Source organism: Microtus ochrogaster, unplaced genomic scaffold (genome assembly GCF_000317375.1).
Source record: "Microtus ochrogaster isolate Prairie Vole_2 unplaced genomic scaffold, MicOch1.0 UNK5, whole genome shotgun sequence".
Classification (NCBI taxonomy): domain Eukaryota; kingdom Metazoa; phylum Chordata; class Mammalia; order Rodentia; family Cricetidae; genus Microtus; species Microtus ochrogaster.
In genome coordinates, this window is record NW_004949103.1 from 9,343,942 (window position 1) to 9,364,798 (window position 20,857).

Genomic DNA, 20,857 nt, shown 5'->3' on the forward strand with positions numbered 1-20,857 from the left:
TGTTAGTGCTCCTCATGCGTGCCAGTGCTCCTCATGTGTCCTAGTGCTCTTCATGTGTGCCTGTGCTCTGCATGCATGTTAGTGCTCCTCATGCGTGCCAGTGCTCCTCATGTGTCCTAGTGCTCCTCATGTGTGCCTGTGCTCCTCATGTGTCCTAGTGCTCATGTGTGCCTGTGCTCCACATGCGTGTTAGTGCTCCTCATGCGTGCCAGTGCTTCTCATGTGTAGTAGTGCTCCTCACGTGTGCCTGTGCTCCACATGTGTACTAGTGCTCTTCATGTGTGCCTGTGCTCCTCATGTGTGTCAGTGCTCCTCATGCATGTCAGTGCTCCTCATGTGTGACAGTGCTCTTCATGTGTGCCAGTGCTCCTCATGGTGCTAACGCTTCATTCCATTTTCCTGTTTTATATAGTCCAGGACCCAGCCCATTAAATGGTGTCCAAACATTCAGAGTGGCTATTCTCACATCAGTTATAGCTCAATTAAGCAAATCCTTCACAGGCATGCCCACAGGCCAACCCAATCTAAACAATTCCTCAGTGAGATCCTTCCCAGGTGACTGTACATTATGTGAAGTTAACAATCAAAACCAACCAGACAGCTGCCCCTGAACCTGGAGAGACCTTTTCTCATCCTTTAAGGATCTCCATGAGAAGAGTGTGCATCCCATAAGTGGATAAGAGGCTGAAGTCTGTATGTCACTATTAAACTAAGGATAGCAATTGACCATCAACACAATGAGTTCAAAAATGGGTTTCTAGTGCTTGCCCTGGAGACTGAAATACTCTTCCAGGACTGGTGGTGTCGGTCAGTAGTTGCTTTGTCTGTCTCAGGGTGAACAAGAACACCTTAACTCTGCCACGTACGCCTTATGCCTATTAAACAGAACATTTGGTGCTCTGCTGCCATCTGGTGGTTACCACTAGAATGTGGGCGTCTGTGGCACAGGGTCATAGAGTTGCTTTCTGTGAGATACTGGCCAGACAGTCCTGATAGCACTGAGACGGAGTTATCTCATGCCTTAGAGCATGTGGCTTCCCTCACAGCTAGCTGATCCTGCACTGTCCAGGACACAAGATTACCAGCAGCGACCTAATGGATAAGCCCCGTGTCTTACAACCTCAGCACCCTCAGCTGGTGGTGCCTGCGAGGGGATGAGCTATGTGACTTGACTAGACAAGATGCTGGATAGATGGTACTGTCTCCTTGTGACCAAAGGACCTCAGGTGGTGGTGTGAGCTGCTGCAGCTGTGCAGAAGTGGCTCCGCATGCAGAGAAAAGGGAGGGCCATTGACTCACCATTGTTCAACAGCCGCTCTATGGAAGGCACAGAAAAGGGCATTTAGCCAAACACAAAGGTGAAACAGACTCGGCTTCTGCCTGGCCACGTGAGCTCCAGCCTCATTCTCTGACACACTGGGGACTACTTATTCCTCCCAAGCTCCGGGTCTGCCTCGGCTCTCTGAACTTGTTCTCACAGGAAGGTCCATAGTTTTAAATGCTACTCTAGAGACTTTCCTAATCCCGATTGTTCTCAGCTCATTCTCTGTATCTTGTGCACAGGCTCTGGGGCTCGACCTCTACCTGGCTGTCCACTGTTCTCCCCACAAGTCAGACTTCTTTGTCTTGGTCAACCTTTGTCACCTAGATCCCCTTCTCTGCTTGTCTGCCTGGACAACTCTCCTCTAGACCTGTCTGCTGTAGTAGCCTTTCACGGTTCCTTCAGCTAAATTCCCATAACTTACAGTGCTGCTAACCTTCACCTGGACCCTGTCCTATGCACAATGCCATGTACACAATTTGTGGCACAATGCCATGCTCAAAGTCCTTCGCTGCGTGTTATCGCTTATCTTTGTTTTTAAATGATGCATTTTATTTTGTGTGTATGAGCATTTTGCTTTCATGTATGTGTGTGTACCATACACATGCCTGATGTCCCCAGAGGTCAGAACTGGATGCCGTGAGAGTGAGATAGCATGTGGGTGGTGGGAACTGAACCCAGGCCCTCTGGAAGAACAGCAAGTGCTCTTAACCCCTGATCTTTATTACACTCTCACGAAGTGGCCATTATTTCTACCTGGATTGAAAGTGAGGGAAAAAAACCTGCTGTAAGTGACATCCCTGAAACCACACGATATTTATTGCGACACCAAATCTGCTCATAACTCTCCCATTCCACACATAAAGTTAGCCCTTGCTCTGCAGTAAAAGATTAAAAGAGGCTCAACATGGTCCAGCTAATGGCAGCTGAAAGCTGCAGGGAGAAAATCCTGCAGAGATACCAGCTTAGAACACCCAGTGTGTCCTCTGGAAACAGAGCGGGCAGAGGACAGAGAGGAAGGAAAGAGGCATTTTCTTCTGTGAAGTAGAGGGTGAGTCAAAGCCTGGGGAGTGATGATGAATACAGTTTTGCATGAACTGGTCACCGTCACTCATGAGTTCTTCATCTTTTTAACCTTGAATTCCTAAGGTGCCAACTGATACATAATAGTTTCAGAGAAACTCGAAAACCAAATGTTGCTAGAGGAGCAGCTGCCTGACCTCTTGTATGCCCCAGGATGACATCAGACAGAAGGTGTTCAGGTGGACAATATTTTTCAAAGGGATGCTTGTGTCAATCAACTGTAATCCCCTCTGGGAACACAGATCTGAATATATTTGCAACAAGCACACTGCAAAGTCTCCCAAGTCTGTGCTCAGCTTGGCTCTTTCAGTCAAAGTCACCATACTCAAACCTCCCTGGATGCTTTCTCTCCAGTTTCTCAACTTCCCTTTAAACAAGAGGTTCCCAACCTGTGGGTCACAACCCCTTTGGGGTTGTCAAGATACCCTTTCATAGGGTTTGCATACCAAATATCCTGTATATCAGGGGACACTGAAGTGATTTTATGGTTGGGGGGGTCACACAACATGAGGAGCTGTATTGAAGAGTCACAGCATTGGGAAGGTAGAAAACCACTGGTGGTTGTTAACAGGGTCAACCGTACCAGTGCCTACACATAGATTCAGTGGCAATTGAGCTGCTGAACATGAGGAGATACTTAAATGCCTCAGTTCTATCGCACTGACAAATGCTCTCTGAGTGCTTACACATGTCTGAACAGGCTTGCACTCTGTGACGAGCCTTTCCACCTGTGAAGTAGCAGAGCACATTATCATATCATGCCAGTCCATGTGAGAAATGAACAGACTCCAAGCTCTGGGGGCTTAGCACACTGAAGACTTCCTTCTGCCCCTCATGAACTCCAAAATGGATGTTTCTAATCTCAAGACCACAGTTAGCCATCACCAAACACATCTGTTGTCAATAGCAACCAGTCAGACTGTGACAGTGGCTATGGCTAGGTTGACTGTACAGCACGGTTATGACCAATGCCTGTTCTCCATTTCCCTGGGTCAAAGATTCCTTTCCTGAACTTTCCAGGTTTGGCCTGCCTCCAAAGCACTGAAATATTCTTATTTACCATGGGAGGATGGGTAAAGACATTCGATAGCCATTCTCTTGAGAGATACCCTGCTCACAGACTCCACCAAAACCCAGAGGACAGACTCTTCAGAGTAACTGCTGTCCTATAGAAAAGCACAGAGGTGACTTCATAGCAGACCCAAACATTTGGGGATTCATAGAGAGCCCTTGGAATGAGGACCAGAGATTTATTCCTGAGAGAGCCAAGGACGTTATTCACCCTACAGAGCCACCTCTTCTAATACAGGAAGCCTTGAACTTGTTTGGACTAATCAGGAAAAAGAGAAAAGATACACCTCAGGCAGATACTGTTTTGAGCTCTAGCTGCAAATTAGCTTGAAATTCATCCTAATTTACCTGAGGGCCTAGCACCAGGTGCATTAGATATGGACCAACAGTCTTTCTCTTGGGGACCGTGAACTCCAAGGTGTCTTGTGAATTTCAGGTCTATGCTATAACTGTACTGAGTGGAGCCCCTGGCCCAGGTACAGCCTCTGCCTTCAGTTACTCGTTGCGACTTGGATCTCTTGACACAGTTCCACGAAAGCCACCAGAGAAGCCCGCTGGAGCACTGCTGGGCACTCACGGAAGCGGAAAGTCCCCAGTGGACCTCCAGTTATCTTTTCACTCAGACAGCCCTGTGCTGTGTTGGGTTCCTCGAATGCTAATGACAGAGTAGGGTACGCCAGCCAGTTTCTCGTATTTCATAGGAATGGAGCTTTCCAGAAGGATAAGTCTAGTTCCACAGAGCAGTGATAGTAGTAGCAACAGCAGAGTGTTCTTCTTCCTTACACCCCACCTTCTCTCTGTCTGCCTGTCTGTCTGTCTCTCTCTCTGCCTGTGTGTGTGTGTACATGTGCACATGTGCATGGAGAAGCCAGAGGTCAACCTCAGGCATCATTCCTCAGTGGCCTACTTTGGTTTCTTGAGACAGAGCTTCTCTCTTTTCCCTGAAACCAGCAAACCCCAGAGATCTGCCTCTCTCCCCGGCTCCTCAGGGCTGGCTTTGATAAGTGTATACATCACCAAGCCTGGTTATTTATTTTTTTTTTTGACTGCATGGAACTCAGGCCTTCATGTTTGTTCAACATGCTCTTACTGACTACGATGTCCCCCCAGCCCTCAGAGAACTTCTCTTTACACAGAAAGGCTAAGGCCACATCATTAGGAGTCCACAGAGACAGTTATCTAGCGTCTACTCTCAGGACGTCCACTAAGAATGCTGAGGCTTTCCTTACCACAGGCTCAACCCCACTAACCATCAATAACACCCTGATGCCACTCCGCCTTGTCAGAGTGAATACTGGACTGGGTACACACAGTCATTCCTTCTCCCTCCCCCCCCCACCCCGGAACTCTGTGTAGACCAAGCTCTGCCTCTGCCTCCCAAGTGCTGCAATGACAGGCATGCATCAGCACACCAGACCCAAACTGTCACACCTCCGAAGTCATTCCCTTGTGCACACTGCTCCTTTCTGGACTTTGTTTAACAAGTCTGTGTTCCCTTTGCAACTAAGGGTGACACATTTCTGTCCTGCTCAGAAAGCTAACCTGATGATCAATGACCATCTAGATTTTGAAACATAGAAACAGAAAAGCTGCACCATTCTTGGACTGTCAGCCAAAGAAGTCAGTAAGGGACCTATATCCCCATCATTGGATGTTTATGGGGGGGGTGGTCACTGAACTCCTTAAATGTGTGTGTGTTTACATATGCCTTCTTCTCCCCTCCAGTCTTCGTACATTCTGTAAATTAAAAGTTTGCATAGCTTGTTGTGATTTGAAACTACACATCCGAGGTGAGAACACCGGATAGGAAATGTTACACCATAGGAGGAGATTGTTCTTTGTATTTGGAGACAGCAAAGAACTGTTATTGTGTCCTGACATATGGTCCTTCCAAACCATCTGGAAGAGAATGGCCCCCAAAGGGAGTGGCACTATTAGGAGGTGTGGCTTTGTTGGGTAGGTGTGGCCTTCTTGGAGGAAGTGTTACGGAGGGTGGGCTTTGAGGTATCCTTTGTGCAAATTTCACCCAGTGTGGCAGACAGTTCACTTCCTGTGGATGAAGATGCAGAACTCTCAGCTCCTTCTCCAGCACCATGTCTGCCTGAGGAAAATGGACTGAACCTCTGAAACTGTAAGCCAGCCTGAATTAAAAGTTTTCCTTTATAAGAGTTGCCATCATCATCGTGTCTCTTCACAACAATAGAAACCCTAACACACCCTGAGCTGTGCCCTGAGCTGCGCTTCTTTGGAGATGGGATAAGGCTTTTAAGGAAGCGGATACTTTTGAAGTGGTCAGGATAAGAGATTAAGATGGCATTGTCAGGGAGATTGGATCCTACCTGATGGTGTCCCATAAGAGGCATCTGGGACCCAGACCCAAAGGAGAGAGCTGTGAGGACACTAGGAGAAAGCACCCATCTGCAGCAAGGGCACGAAGCCTCACACAACACCAGCTTGCTACATGATGCCTTAAAGCACCAGAATCTGACCTGTGAGAAAAGAAATCCATTGCTAAGTCACCCAGCCTGTGGTGTGTTTGCCTTGGGAAGTTTAGGGAGTTAATGCAGGAGCCACAGGCACAAAGGATACATGATGAAGACAGAGCTTTACTTGTCAGTCTGCAAACTGCATCTGCTTCTGTACACAGTGATGCACTCCTGAGAGTTGACATTATTATCTCTGCTTGCTGGACTGTGGGTGATTCTCTCTCTACTGTTCTATTGTGTTTGAAGTGTGTGTGTGCACCAGCTGCACAGAGGACAAGGGAATACAACAGAGGGAATCAGAGGAGGCAGCCTAGGGTCATTTTGTGTGTGTGTGTGTGTGTGTGTATGTGTGTGTATCTACACACAGGTTTGGGGCTTGAGTAGTTTACATTTTTCAAACTATAGTGATTTTTTTCTACAATTAATTGCCTCTTGTATGGGCACAGCCTTCTTTATCAGCAGTAGGCTATGTAGCAGAGATTTCTCAACAGGTCTGTTGCCCCAGAGCTCCCACTGTTTCTTGTTGTGGTGGATTATAGGTATGTACCACCAGGCCTGGTAAAACAGTGTCTTTATTAGGGCTGAACATCTGAGATTCCAAGAGCCAGCAGGCTGAGAAGGCAGGTTGCCTGCGCTCCATCAGCTCTGTGTGGTAGGTGAGTTCATCCTGGAGAACAGTGGGATGAACATGCAACACAAGGGGAGCTGGAGAGATGGCTCAGAGGTTAAGAGCACTGGCTGCTCTTCCAGAGGTCCTGAGTTCAATCCCCAGCAACCACATGGTGGCTCACAACCATCCATAATGAGATCTGATCTGGTGCCCTCTTCTGGCCTGCAGTCAAACATCCAGACAGAATGCTGTATACATAATAAATAAATCTTTAAAAAAAATGCAACAAGAGCTCAGCTCATCACAGGCACAGTGCAGACTTGGGCTACTCAAGGAAATCACACTCACGCCGCATTCCTCAAGCTCCTTTATACTGACATGAATCAGGGCTGCGGGCTCACGTGGAAAGGCTTGGTATAAAGCTATGCCCCTCACTGCGGTCACAGTCACTTCGACCAGCTTTCCTCACTGATCTCTTCTGGAAAGGTCACTGCCAGTAAGTACAACCCACCACAGAGGCGAACTGACCAAACTCCAGAGGCTCCATTCATCCACGCTTTATTTCAGATCTCAGAATCATGACAGGAGTTCTTGCCCCTCATTTCAGAACCCCACTAATAATCAGATGACACAGAACTTACGGCCCACCCTCACAAATCAGAAAGTGTGCCACGAAACCGTGAACCAGGACTGGCGTCTGTGAAAACCATTCCGCTTCCGGCTGAGCGATGCTTCCTTCTCTCGAGTTCTCTCTGTTCTGAATTTGCCAGTCGTGTCAAGCAGGCATCTTCTTGTCCAACAGGCAGACTGGCAACCAGCAGAGGGAGATCCACGAGGAAGGACGGGCCTGCTGCAGGGCTCACACACTTTCCATGCATACAGCGTCTTCTCTACAGCCCAACCCAAAGGGAACCTCGTTTAGGAGAAAAATCTAGAGTATTCATTTGTGTAAAAAAAACCCCGACTGTGGTAGAAGAGTATATATACAATTTACTATATGCAAAATACACTTTTTTTTCGTAAACTGGTTTGTGTTTAGCACACTCCACATATGGAAGTAAGTTAGGTACGCAGCTATGACATCCAAAGAGCTGGCTCAAAGGTGAATGTATCCAGGGGGACCAAGAAGCCCCATATATTTTAGTGTCTAATAGAAATTCAGTGTAAAAAAAAAGTTAAAAACAGGGGAGAGTCATCCTTGGATAGCAATGGACACGTGGATTATAGCCATGACTGTTCGTTCCTGACAAAGTGCTACTCTAAGACCACTGGAGCCATGTTCTCAGTGCCCGCCTGAGTCTCCACATTTGCCACCATGATTCCTTCTGGTCTTGGAATGTTCTAGAAGACTCAGAAACTATCCAAAGTCTGGGATCCTTTCCACTTTGGCTGTCTTGACGCTGAAACGGGAAGCAAACATAATTTTAAAAACTGGCTTTGAGTTACAAAAGAAAGCAAGAATGCAGAATCCTAAAATGTTTCTGTCAGGAGCCAAGGAACTACAGGAAACATGAACTTATTCAAGAGGCAGGGGGGCTGGCCTTGTGGGCATCATCTCATCACTAGAGTAGAGTTTACTTTCAGACATAGATCAAGGAAATACATGTTCACAGAAGTGTTCATTGTAAAACAGTGTGTTAGCACACAAAAAACCTCTCAACTCCATAACCCAATGTACATGTGAATATCTAACAGCTTATTATTTTTGCTACATTTAAAAATATCTAATTTTATACCGTATGTATCCAGACATAATCACTGTATGCGTGTATATCTACATTTATCTACATACACACATTATCTAGTCACATAACTGGATTCTGTGTAATTAAAGGCATGTTATAGAATCTATTTAGATTTTCCACTTAACATGTTAGAATTACCTGTGTCTTGGTGTTTTAAAAACTAAAAACAACAGCCCTATAAATTCATTGATATGAAAGCATCACACTTACCTCAAGCAATTTTCCTTTTCAACTGTCAGTAACGAGATGGGCTAAAAACAAAAACAAAACAGAGAACTGTAGCAGTCTGGGCTAGGCTGCAGGTGGTCCTGTCACCTTCATGCTCAGAAGTAGGATGTGACTGGAGTCACAGACGAATGCAGATTAAACCCCAGAAAGTTTAGCAAGGAAAAAGAATGCCAGATAAGGCAGGTTGCTCTAGCATTTGTCTGCACTGCATTTTAAAGGAAGATGAGAACAGAGTGAAACAAACTCAGACACATCCATTCATTCTATGGCGAAGAAGTCACAGTCACTAGGAACGTGTGTGTGGTAAGAGTCACTGGGGACTTGTGTGCAGTACATTTAGAATAGCAAAAAGCAGATGATGGCAGATGGCTCTTGGCCACAAACGGCTTCCTGAAGCTTTGCAGGGATCTTGCTGGACTCTGCATGTATGAGCCCAGATGTGTACGTATCCCGTAAGCAGCTTTCTAACTATCAACCCGGGCTAACCCCACCATCCTCTCATATTTCATCAAGACCATGACCTTGACCCCCATGACGAATTTGTGCAAGGGGAGAGGGTAGAACCCCATGTGGAGGGTGTGAGTTTCCAGTCTAGTACACCCAGTTCATCACAGAGCAAAAGACCGGCACAGATGGAGCAGGTATAGGCAGGGGCACTGTAGCTACACTGCCACTTCCCTATGATGAAATGTGTTTTTCCTTTGGGCAGGAGAGATATGCCAGGTGGGCCCTTCCCACTTCTCCCAAAGCATCTGCAAGCACACTGCACAAAGCCTAACCTCTGCAGCTCAATAACAGGGCATGAATTTGAAGACATATTTCATAGAAACAGTATGGTATGTGTTCCCCAATGTGATTTATGAGCATTAGATGGGAAAACATCAAACAGAGTGTGGTGGCTAATGCTGGTAATCCAGCTCTTGGGAAACAGCTGCAGGAGGATTGCCAGAGTTCCAGGCCAACTGGGGCTGCAAAATTCAGACCTGTTGGAAAGGATTTAAATGGTGCCGTCCCCAGTTGAACAGCCCAATACTTGCTGTGATGGCAGTTTGATGGGATTTAGAACCACCATGGATACACACCTCTGGCCATGTCTGTGATGGATTTCCTATATGAGGTTAAGTGAGGTGGGAAGACCCCGCCCTAAATGTGGGTGGCACCTTGCTACAGGTTCACAGTCCTTAACAGCAACAAAGGCCAAATACTAACATTCATGTAACTTCTTCCTCACCGTGGATCTAATATATCCAGCAGCCCCATGTCCCTGCCACTGGGACTGACTGTACCTTGGCAGTGTTAGATAAATCCTCCCTTCTCTAAGTTACTTGTGCCAGGGAGCTTGTTACAGCAGATGTACCTCCCCAGAGGAAAATGCCTCTCCTTGGTGCAGACCGTGTAGGAGGCAGAATTAGCCCTATGAAGAACACTTCAGGCTTCAGTGCGTATAGGAAAGCCCATTGCTCTTTTTTCTGTAGGCAAAAGCACATGAGCCACCACAGGCCATGACATAGACTTAGTAGAGGCTGTGAGTGTCTGTGTCTGTGCAATTGAATAGTAAAGATAAAGGGAAACCAGATCAGATTTGTTTTTGAAACTGAGTATGCCACTAACAATATGCATCTTACTTATGAAGACCTTTCCCTGCCCAGCTCCCCATATAGTAATAACAACTTGGTCAAACTGACCCTACCTTGGTTAAGTGTCAGTGCGTGCCTTGATTGACACAAGGATCTCCTGAAGGGCCACACATCTTCATGAAGCACTGACCATGCTTGCCCTCAAACCTCTCTTTGCCCAGGTAACAGGCAGCGTGTCAGGGCTGAAGTGGGATCACCTTACCAAGTCCATGTGAAGGGAGTAGGTAGCCATACTTATGTTATAGAAGGTCTTCTAGGGGTCTTCCCTATGATCCATGGCTCTGTGGGTCATGAGGGAAGGCTGAGTGGCACTGGCTCGGCTGATAGGTTGGCAAGGCACCTTTTTATTACGTTTGACTCACGTTTAGATTCCATCAGAATCAGCCATGTAATAAGAGCATCCCCGCTATCATGAACTACAAACACTAGGATAGGGGACTGCACTAATATAAGAGTGAACTCTGACCCTCACATTTTCTAGGCAAGTAGAGCTCTCATTGACACCTTTTATAGATGTGGAAACTGAGACTTAATGTCATTAGCATTTCACAATGGCACAGTTAAACAGTGAAAATTTTCCCCAATCTAGAGCCCAGAGTCTTCTCACAGGGGTTGGGGGTCTCGTTGAGGCTGGAATGACTGTGTCTATAGGGCTTCTGAGGTGCCACTCTCTCATCTTCAGAAAATAAACAGGCCTAGTCTGTGTTCTCCTCCCTGCCCAGATGAGCCGGCAACTCAAGAGGCCCGCCAGATGCCCACATACAGTGGGCAGTCAGGATCAGAAGACCGGACAGATGCCCACATACAGTGGGCACTCAGGATCAGGAGACCGGCCAGGTCCCCACAGGACAGTGGGCACTCAGGATCAGGAGACCTGCCAGATCCCCAGGACAGTGGGCACTGAAGAAAGGGTAGGTCTTGGTGTGAGTGTCACTGAAAAAGTCGCTTCTGTGACATATGAAGGACCTTTCAGTTTTGGGGGACTTACATTATTGAAAATCAAGACAAAGCAAACAATATCTTCAACCTGTCTTTGGAGCCATCTTACTGCCTAGAGAGCACAGAGGGAGGACTTCAGGCACTAACACAGCCATAGCTTCCTCTCCCAGGAGTGTGGAGTGCTGGGTTCTTCCCAGACACACCTTCAAAGGGATACCAAAAGCAAAATCATCACAAAATTACCCGGAAGCACTAGGTATTTAACACTGCTAGAGCATCCCGGCTGGTTTTCTATTCTCTACTGCAATCACTTCTTCCTCTGCAGGAAGTCAGATCCAAGCTTCAGCAAGGCTTACCGTGTTCCTGTTAGACAGATGTGAGCTGCTAAGTCAGGAGAACCACTAGCCCAGAGAACCAAGTGTTTTGCCCTAGAGGCAGATGCCTGTGGGTCCGAGTGGGGACTCCGTATTTCATTATGTTTATCTCACCATGTTTAAAGAAGACGTCTGGCCCTCTTTTACACCCAAAGGCTCAGGACCAGGGCAGGGCAGGGCAGGGCAGGGCAGGTTCAAGGATGAGAAGCAGTGAGTGCCTAGCAGGCATGTCTAAATGATGACCCTACGGGTCTTAGGTTAGCTGAGAAAGCAAGCCATTACAAAACCGTGAAGCTACTAAAAGGCTCATGAGATTTCTGGTTTGTTTCCATTTTGTAACCTTTGTTTGGAACTTGTAATTCTTTTGTTTGTTTGTTTGTCTGTTTTGAGACAGTGTTTCTCTGTGTAACCCTGGCTATCCTAGAACTTCCTCTGAAGACTAGGCTCACCTTAAACTCACAGAGATCCTCCTGCACCTGCTTCCCCAGTGCTGGGATTAAAGGCGTGTGCCACCACTGCTGTACCCAGACTGTGTGATTCTTGAGTGTGAAGTTTGCAGATGAGGATCATGTCAGTACCAAAAACTGGACACTTTTGTGTGCAGACTTTGACATCACTTCTAAATGGCAAAGTGTTCACAGCAGAATAGGAGCACCGAGAGGTTCCTGGCTCTCAGAGACAATCCCCCCACTGGCAAGCTGACTCGGCTCTCCCTACTGGAAACATTGCGTGGATGTGGTGGACTCTGCCAGACCTCCTAGAGTTTTCAGTCCCATGCTCCGGGCGCTGCACTGCTGTACCCTCTTCTAAGACGGGCTTGTCACGGGCTTGTCGCCAGCTGCAGGGCCGTCAGCAGAGGATCCTTCCACCAGAGCTCCCATGGCACAACTTTTTGCCAACTGGTCCACCCGAGGGGCTCTACCTTCCCAGGTAGACCAGATCCCACAGCGAAGGGAGATGAGGTGCAAAGGCCGCATCTGGCCCCTGAGGGTGACTTCTAACAGGTCATACTTGCTTCTCAACTCCCCGCTGCTGAGACGAGGCTGCGGCATGTCTTTCTAGACTTCTGATCTTTCCTTTCACAACTATGGACCCTCTCGCACACATTTGTACCCCAAATTCCATCTCAGCATCTTTGCCAGAGACCCAGCCTTCCACACCCTCCCACCCACACAGGTCTCTCCCCAGCACCCTCTATGCAGACTCAATGAAATGTTCAGCATGAGAGCAGGCATTTGGTTATGCCATGCCTAGGAGGTCAGCACCAGAAGTCAGTTCTGCACACTCAGCAGGTCCTCGGAGAACTGATGCTGGGTGTCATTGGTAGGAAAGAGCTCACCTCTGGCCTGCAAAATCTCAGCTAAGATATGTGAGACACCCTCTAGGCTCTCCATGCTAGGAAGGAGGAGGCCAGTACACAATGCAGGACAGCCAAGGCACTGTCTATGTGCTCTGGACCAAGTCTGATAAACTGAGATTTGCCCTGAAGCGACCTCACAACACAGCATCCTAGCATCCAAGTTCAGCACACTGTCAGAAAAACAGATGCATATCCCCCACTTCAGAGCCTTACTGACCCCCACTTTATCATCGCCACTTCAGCTACGGCTGGAACATCTGAATAGCAATAAGTTTATAAATAGAGATTCTGACCATCCGGATGATGGTATCATGAAGCTGGGGTGGGAGGACCACTTTGGGCATGAAACCCCAGAGAACTCACAGACCCCCCCACAACATGAAGACACAGTGAGGATAGCAAACGCCATCTATGAAAAATCTGCCCTTATCAGAAACAGAATGTGGTGGCGCCTTGGCCGCCTATTCCCCAGTCTACAGAACCATGAGGAAGAAATATCTGGTCTCTATAAGCCATACTGCTTACTGTGCTTTGTTATAGCAGTTCAGACATCGAAACAATACCTCCCCCCACATATGACAAGCTGAAAGAAGAGATTCTTATTTTAAATTTTTGGAATGTTCCAAGTTGTAAGTTGGAGGGGGAAAAACCCTTTTATCCTTCTGAAAGGAGAAATTCTACTGACTTTCTTGTTCCCGTTCCTCGTGAAATCAGCACTTCTGCTGTCTCTAGGAAACGTGGCTAAAGATGACGATGCCCCTGACTAGAAGGGGGCGTCCTATGTGGCAGCACCTGATGAGGAGCCCATGCTGGTGACTTCCCTCAGTGTGGTGTCTATTCTTTTAAGGGGAAATGTCCCACGTGGAGCATGGGGCTTCTAGGACAGCAGGATTCCCCGTGTACCATTGTCTGACTCACTCCTTTGCAACTGGGGTGGGGGCAACATCCCCTGGGGTGCTGACCATTGGCTTGGCGCTGCCTGTGTAGACATGGGGAGGACCGCAGAAAGTCTGCCCCCTAGTGGATGTGTTTGTCTGAAATTTTAGTGGGGTGCAGCAGAATTCACTTGGCAGGTAACACTCAGAGTTATCTGGCAAATCCCAGACTCACATAGAAAACTCCAGGGAGCATAAAAGCACAAGAATTTTGAAAGAAAAGCTTGAGTTCTTTTTCTGCTTGATTATAGTTAATTTTCCAGAGAGAAAGAAAGGAAGCAAAGGAGGGAGGAAGGCAGAAAAGGTCTTTAAGTCACTACTTGGTGATTTGGGGCAGAGGGGCTAAGTAAAGGTGTGCACGCATGCAACCCGTTAGGGTCTAGAGTCCCTCATAGCATTTGAAGATGGCATTCAGTCCAGAGGCTACCCCATTTCACTGATGAAAAATCCACTGAAAATTTAGACAATCGGCATCGTGGAATGCTATGCAGAGTGTGACCAGAGCTAGCCAGGGACAGTGCAGTGGCATGCAGAGGGAAGTGAAGGGCATCAGAGCATGCAGAAGGCTCGGTGTCAGGTCCAGCAGAGACAAGAAGGCTCACCCCAGGCTAGGCATGCACTCCAGGCTTTCTTTTACCTTGTCATAACGGGATTGTGAACACCATATAAGTGATCTTTATGATAACCATTACTACCGTTTTCCAAACTGCAACAAAAATAAATACACCAGAAACACCGAGTTACCTCTAGGGTGAAGCATTCATGCCGTGGATCACAAAGACAATGTAAAGGACAATCTGGGTCACAGATTGTCCGGTCTGTAAAGGTGGTTTGAGGATGTGCTACATGCCCATCTTCCCTCTTTCGAAACCACAAATGGAAAACAGTGGCTTCCCAGAGCGATGCGTCTAATGTATAAAATGCCCATTCGCTCCATTTGTAAGCACCTTCTATGCGCCAACCCTCTTTCTCAGAGGTGCCGCGATTCATCACTACCCAGACTTCTCTGTTGTTCTTATGTCAGATTATTAACTTAACTACAGGTCTACCATGTAGTAGAAACCTCCCCCATCCCATCTGTGAAGATAATTTTTTAAAAAGGCTTACTTTTTCATGGGGACAGTTTCAACACTATAAAATATAAAAGGGGAGACAAGGTTATTTGCTTGTTTGATCACTACGAAGGCCATGATCTACACCCTCCTCCCCGTCCCCCCATTCCCAGTGTTTTCACTGCAGTCCGGGCTGACAGTTCAGATTACAGAGATGACGAGAGAAGACGAGAAGGGAAAAGCAAACATGCGTGTTCAACAGACACAAAGCAAAGGGCAGGCGGCAGCGCTGGTGGGGGGGGGGAATGGTAACAATGGTTATCATAAAGTGAAATGCCATGTTCCCGAGACAGGCGAGCTGAAAACAGAAGGAGGCTGGTTAAAGACGCTGAGTAAAGAGGAAGGAAACAGAATCATAAGATTGGTTATAAACAAACAAAAACAAGACCACCGCCACCACCACCAACAGCAGCGGAAAAGGGACAACCCAGGACTTAAGCAGGAGTTCTCTTGAGGACTGGCCTTTGGTGGCTCTCGGGGGACAGTGCTGCACACAAACAACCCACACTCACTCATCATATATGTCCTCTGAATCCATCCTGCGATAGTACTTGGCCAGCTTGACAGCGATGATCACAGCGGGAAGCAAGAGCACCGTGGCTTGTCCGATGCCGAACCAGAACAAATTCTGGGGATTAAGACAACAACAATGGTCAGGAGAAATAAATGCTTGGGGACAGATAATAGGAAAGAACATTTGCTATGGGAAGAATTCCTTTTGCAATTTTTAAAACTCTTATTCTGTTTTCAAAATCAACTGTGAACCTAGCAGGAACCAGCCACAAAGGACACTGGGAAGGGTTATTGTAACGGAGTAATCTTTCCACAGGGCAAGCAGGTGAGAGCCCAGGTTCTTGCTTATTCTCTAAGAGAGGAACAGAAGCATCTAAGTGATGTAACTAAGATTTGGTCTAACACAGTCAGAAAACACCTAATCACACATCACATAGTGTTATCTTCGTTAGGCTGGCTGTCTAACCAAGACAGCTGGCAGCCAGCAAGCTCAGGTTTAACTAGTTCAATGTAAATATGAACAGTTGGCTTTTCTGATTTTTTTTCTACATCTGAATAGTCAACACATTGGCACCTTCAATCTACAGAGCCAGGGCTGGGCTACCTCCCTGAGAGCTGGTCAGAAAGGCTCCTGAGATCTCCAAAACAACACAGGCAATTGCCATTGCTGTTGGGTGCAAACCAGACTGAACGGTAAGACTCCGTCACTATCACCACACACACTGGTTATAGGACATAGAGAAAGCAGGCTGGAACTGGACTAGAACTTCACCCTCATAGTGCCAGAGGGGCTGTGCAGGCTGCTATGGGAGCATTGTCCTCAAAAGCCTTACTCAGCGTGGCTCCTGTGTGTAGCACTCTCTGCAGACCAGAGCAGATGTACCCACAGGGGCAACAGAAGCAAGTCCAGGATGGGGCAACCAACCTGTTTCTAACTGGATTAGAAGCCTGCTCTGCAAGAGATAATTCATATCGAGTCCTGGAAACACAGTCAGAGCCTGTGCCTGGGAGGGTGCAGACCCTGATGAGGAAGCTACTGTCGTAGCTGTACTAAACAGACATAATATGCTCATAAAATTACCTTCTAAATAATTATATTTATCCCTATTTGTTGGTGCCACTATCAATTTTGGACAGAGAGGCTTCTTCTTTCAGTGAACAAAGGTAGCTAAAGATTGTCATAATTGGCCAAAATCACAATGTGGCTTTTGAATGTCCGACCATCAATGCTGCATCTGTATCACTCCCACCAAGGCTCAGGAAATCTCTCAGAGGAAGGTGAAGACACAGACTGGGAGAGCAGATGGTGTGGGGTGCTGTGGAATCCTGCCTTCCATGCATGACATGGCTGTGACAGTCTCCAACAAAGCAGAGCTGTGTTCCCTGCGCAGGACTGCACAAGGCTGGACCTGTCAGCATCCTGCCATGGAGAGGGTGGGGCTCATGAAGCCTAGGCCTCCCTGGGAATTTATAGGCAGTTAATGGTTGACGGGACTAAGAAAAACCACTTTCCTTGGTGGTATACCACTGGTAAGGGTGTCCACACTCCTCTAAATAACCCTTCAACCATGTCCCTGGAAACAACCCCAATGAAAACCATTAGATCAAGAGGAACTGGTTAGGAAAAGGAAGGTGAGCAGAGTGATGGGTGGGGGACAAGGGAAGATGACGGTGGCACCTCTCTGGCTCCTGATCTTCAGAAAAGGAACAGTGATGTCATAAAGCTGTAGAACTCTCTGAACAAAGTGGAAAATGTAGAGAACTACTAATAACACAATGGGGGGGGAGAACACATTTATGCAATATGTCTTCTCTTTTTGAAAGATGAAGTTCTTACCAGAGGGTCAGCAGCATAGCTACACAGAACACCACTAACAGCGGAGTCCATCGCAGTGACCACGGGTTTGCAGGATGTCATCTTCTCTGTGATCTGTGGGATGGAAAACAGGCAAATGTGCACTGCGGCTCACATGCCGCAAGATGTGACCCCTGACTGGTTTCAGAGGAGCATCCAGAAGTGTGCATCACAGGAGAGTCCTGGAAGCAAGCCCTGGAGCTGGCAGCCGATGAGCCGATGAGGGGATCTACAGCTGGTACAATTATATGCATTTACAGCAAGACTCTCAGTCCCCTTGAGCTGCAGTTCTCCTCATTTGTTGTCTAGAATATTAAGACTCATCTTGCAGAACTTCTAGGGAATGAAGACGTGCACACGTCCAGCCTAGTGCTGCAGGGTTCTTTTATCTGGCGAAGGCGTGGGCATCAGATGAAAGAAACCGTATAGCAAAAGTGAGCCAAGGGGATTAGGGAGAGGTGTTCTCCCTCATGGGAAGGCTGGCCCCAAAGGTTCTGGTTCCCCTTATCCAAACCCTCTTGAGGCAGACGAGCATAGGAAATCTTGGCAATACAGGACTCCACTTGGCTTGAACTATATACTAGCCCTTCCCTCATCATGTGCTTAGTCACCTGGGACCCCCCCCACTGCATCGGCTGAGCTGTGCACACCCCCCCCACCTCAAACAACAGTGTGTCACTCCACCATAGCAACCTTCCTGTAAACTCCCTGTGTTCATTCAGAAATGTCCTAGAACATACCCTGAGACTCAAAGGAGTGATGGAGAAATGGGAACCCAGCCTGGGATGATTTGGGGCTTATTCACAATAGGGCAAATCGTATGCAGAAGACAGCGAACCATATGCACAATACAGCATGCACAATACAGCAAACCAAACCGTGTGCACAAAAATGGCAAGCCGTATGCACAATATGGCAAACCAAACCACATCCTCTGAGTGAACATCCAAGGGAAACCCCTATGTCTTATGCTTCTGCATAGTTGGGAGTATACATGATTAAAGTCAGACACAACATGGAAAAGGATGTGAGAAGTGAACGAAGACTTTAAACCTTCAATTAAAACAGAAAATCACTCCCCCTACCCCAGCAACTAACTCTACCTTCTGGACCCCATACAAGGAAGCCTTAACGAGTAGCCAGCTCACTTTGGGCAGCCTGCCTTGGATAGCCTGCCACTTCCTCGCAGCATCTTGTGCTCTCACTGCGCCACTGAGTAAAATCCTAGCTATTTTTCCGTTTGCTTATGTGGTGGTTCCTCATTCAAAACATGGAGGAGCTGGCGCATCCAATCCGGGCAGACACTTTCGCTTATCTCCAACCAAAATCTCCAGGATTTTAATCTCCTTCAGATTTTATGCCAGACAATGACTCTCCTGAGGGGTGGCGCCCTTTATGTTCATAAAAGACACAGCTACTTACGGCATACAAGACCCACTGCAGGTAGTGTTCAAAGTAGCCTACTATTGTTTTCGCAAACTTCTTCGTTTCCTAGAAGAAATCAAAGATTGGAACCATTATTAAAGGGACTAGCGGGTACTTAATGGACATAGCTACTTCATCCTGGAATACTCACACGGCACTTTATCTACACACATGCTTAAGAAAAGAAAACTTACTTCAATAACAATAGAGGAAATGTTACTGCTGAGGAAATTCTGAGCAGAATCCAAAGACATGATGGTCTTGTTCATCCTCTCCTGGAAAACATAACAATTGGAAAGGGAACAATTAATTAATTAGGCAATTTGCAAATCAATTAGAGTCCTATGGAGGCTGTTTCCCATTCACCTTACTCAAAATCTTTAGGTTCTGGATGCTCCTCTGTATAATGGAGTGGTACCATCATACAGCCCATGCCATCTGCTTGGGCACATTAATATCTGAGTAACTATGGCTATCCTTGAACTCGCTCTACAAACCAGGCTGGCCTTGAACTCAGACCTGCCTGTCTCTGAGTGCTGGGATTAAAGGTGTGTGCCATGACCACCTGGCTCAATTAACCTTTTGTGGTAAGGAAGGGGGAGGTTTACTAAATGTGTGAAAATTTTTCTGACCAATTCCCTCTAAAGAATACAGGACAGCAGCTAGTTAAACCATGTTGCTACTGCATTAAGTGCTGTAAGGAAACTAGAGATGGTTTCAGTACACCAGAAGGTGTACCAATGTTGGGCACACATACTGTGCAGTTGATGTAAGGGACTTTCAGAACATGGCATGTCCTGAAAGCCATCCACTTCTCTACCTCATGATGACAATGGTTGTGGCCAAGTGACTTGTTTTAGCTGTTGGACTGGAGGACAATGGCAGTATTCTGAGCAGCGGCTTAAAGGCAATCCTACGCAATCCGTGCTCTTGCTCATGCCCTAAGCTTGTGTCGGCTGTTAACTGTTTGATAACTGAAATGCTCCTCCTTAACACCACAAACAGTAAATCTCTCTGAGGGTGTCCCCTTTTGGTGGACTGGATGAGACTGGCCCAACAGGCTCATATGTTTGAAAATGTGGTCTCTAGCTGCTGGAACACTTTGGGAAGGATTAGGAGGTGTGGCCTTTTTGGAGGAGATGTTTCACTGGTGGTGGGAAGTTTAAAAAGCCCATGCCCTTCCCAGTTAGCACTTTCTCTGTCTTTTCCCCCCTCCCTCTTTTCCTCCCTCCCTCTTTCTTTCCTCCTCGCCTCTGCTTGTTTGTGGATCAGATGTAAGCTCCAGTACCAAGTCCATCTGTCTACTGCCATGCTCCTACCAGCTGCAACAAGAGCCTGCTCTTCCAGGCTGAGGTTTTAGGGGAGGGTGATTAGAAAAGCCTGTGGCTTGGCTAGCAGTGACGGTGAACAGGGCCGAGACCACCAATGATATGCAGCTCAATCTAAAGCAACCATGCTTAAGGTCACCTCCTACACAGCGAGACCCGGACTCTTGAAACTTGCACTCACAGAAGCACTTGGGAGAAGGGAAGCCATGAGCAAAACAAGTTTGGTATTCAAAATTCTCCCAACACCTCCTTTTAACTTAAACTACTTATGAAAACCAATACCTCTGAAACTCTAGGTGTGATGTTTGATAACAAAACCTCATAAAAGAAAATGAAACCCTTACCGGCAACTTCTCGCTCATGCGCTCAAGCGTCCGGATACTTTGTTTTAAAGTATCCTGATGAGGAAAAGAAAAAGAAAAGCATTTCAAAGAAAAGCTTATCCAAAGCATCAAGAACACAGGCCTTCTATCAGCCCCTCTCCAACACAGACATCAAATCTGACTATATAGTGTAACGGCTGCATTCTTGAAAATACAGCAGACAGGAGCCACAACATGGACCTTATACACCATTAGTGTGTAAGAAAGCCCATAGAAGAAAAACAGGGTCATATTCAAAGGCTTGAATGGCAGCATATCACACACACAGCATACAAGACTGCCTTCAAAATAGGTTTAATCGGTGGGAAGAGCATCATTAAAACAGAGCTTGCCTATCAAGTGTGGTTTACTTGAATGGTTTAAGTTAAGGTGGAAAATTTTACCTGTAAAAGGCCACACTGTAAAATACTTCCGATTTCAGGGACCATATATTCAATTTCTTTCTTCTTTCT

General features: G+C 46.9%; 1 protein-coding gene across 3 annotated transcripts in view; it reads right to left on the bottom strand.

Annotated features, from left to right (window-relative positions):
* Window positions 1-7,116: 7,116 nt before the first annotated feature.
* Prom1 (prominin 1) overlaps window positions 7,117-20,857 on the bottom strand; it is a 101,135-nt gene continuing 87,394 nt past the window's right edge. For all 3 annotated transcript variants that reach the window (XM_026788678.1, XM_026788679.1, XM_026788680.1), the window contains 9 exons: window positions 20,367-20,420; window positions 18,889-18,969; window positions 18,692-18,760; window positions 17,252-17,344; window positions 15,414-15,529; window positions 14,897-14,920; window positions 14,427-14,495; window positions 8,527-8,567; window positions 7,117-7,971 (listed from right to left, as the gene is read on the bottom strand). In XM_026788678.1, the coding sequence (XP_026644479.1) occupies window positions 8,552-8,567; window positions 14,427-14,495; window positions 14,897-14,920; window positions 15,414-15,529; window positions 17,252-17,344; window positions 18,692-18,760; window positions 18,889-18,969; window positions 20,367-20,420 (522 nt within the window). In that variant the 3' untranslated portion in view covers window positions 7,117-7,971; window positions 8,527-8,551. The remainder of the gene's footprint in view (window positions 7,972-8,526; window positions 8,568-14,426; window positions 14,496-14,896; window positions 14,921-15,413; window positions 15,530-17,251; window positions 17,345-18,691; window positions 18,761-18,888; window positions 18,970-20,366; window positions 20,421-20,857) is intronic.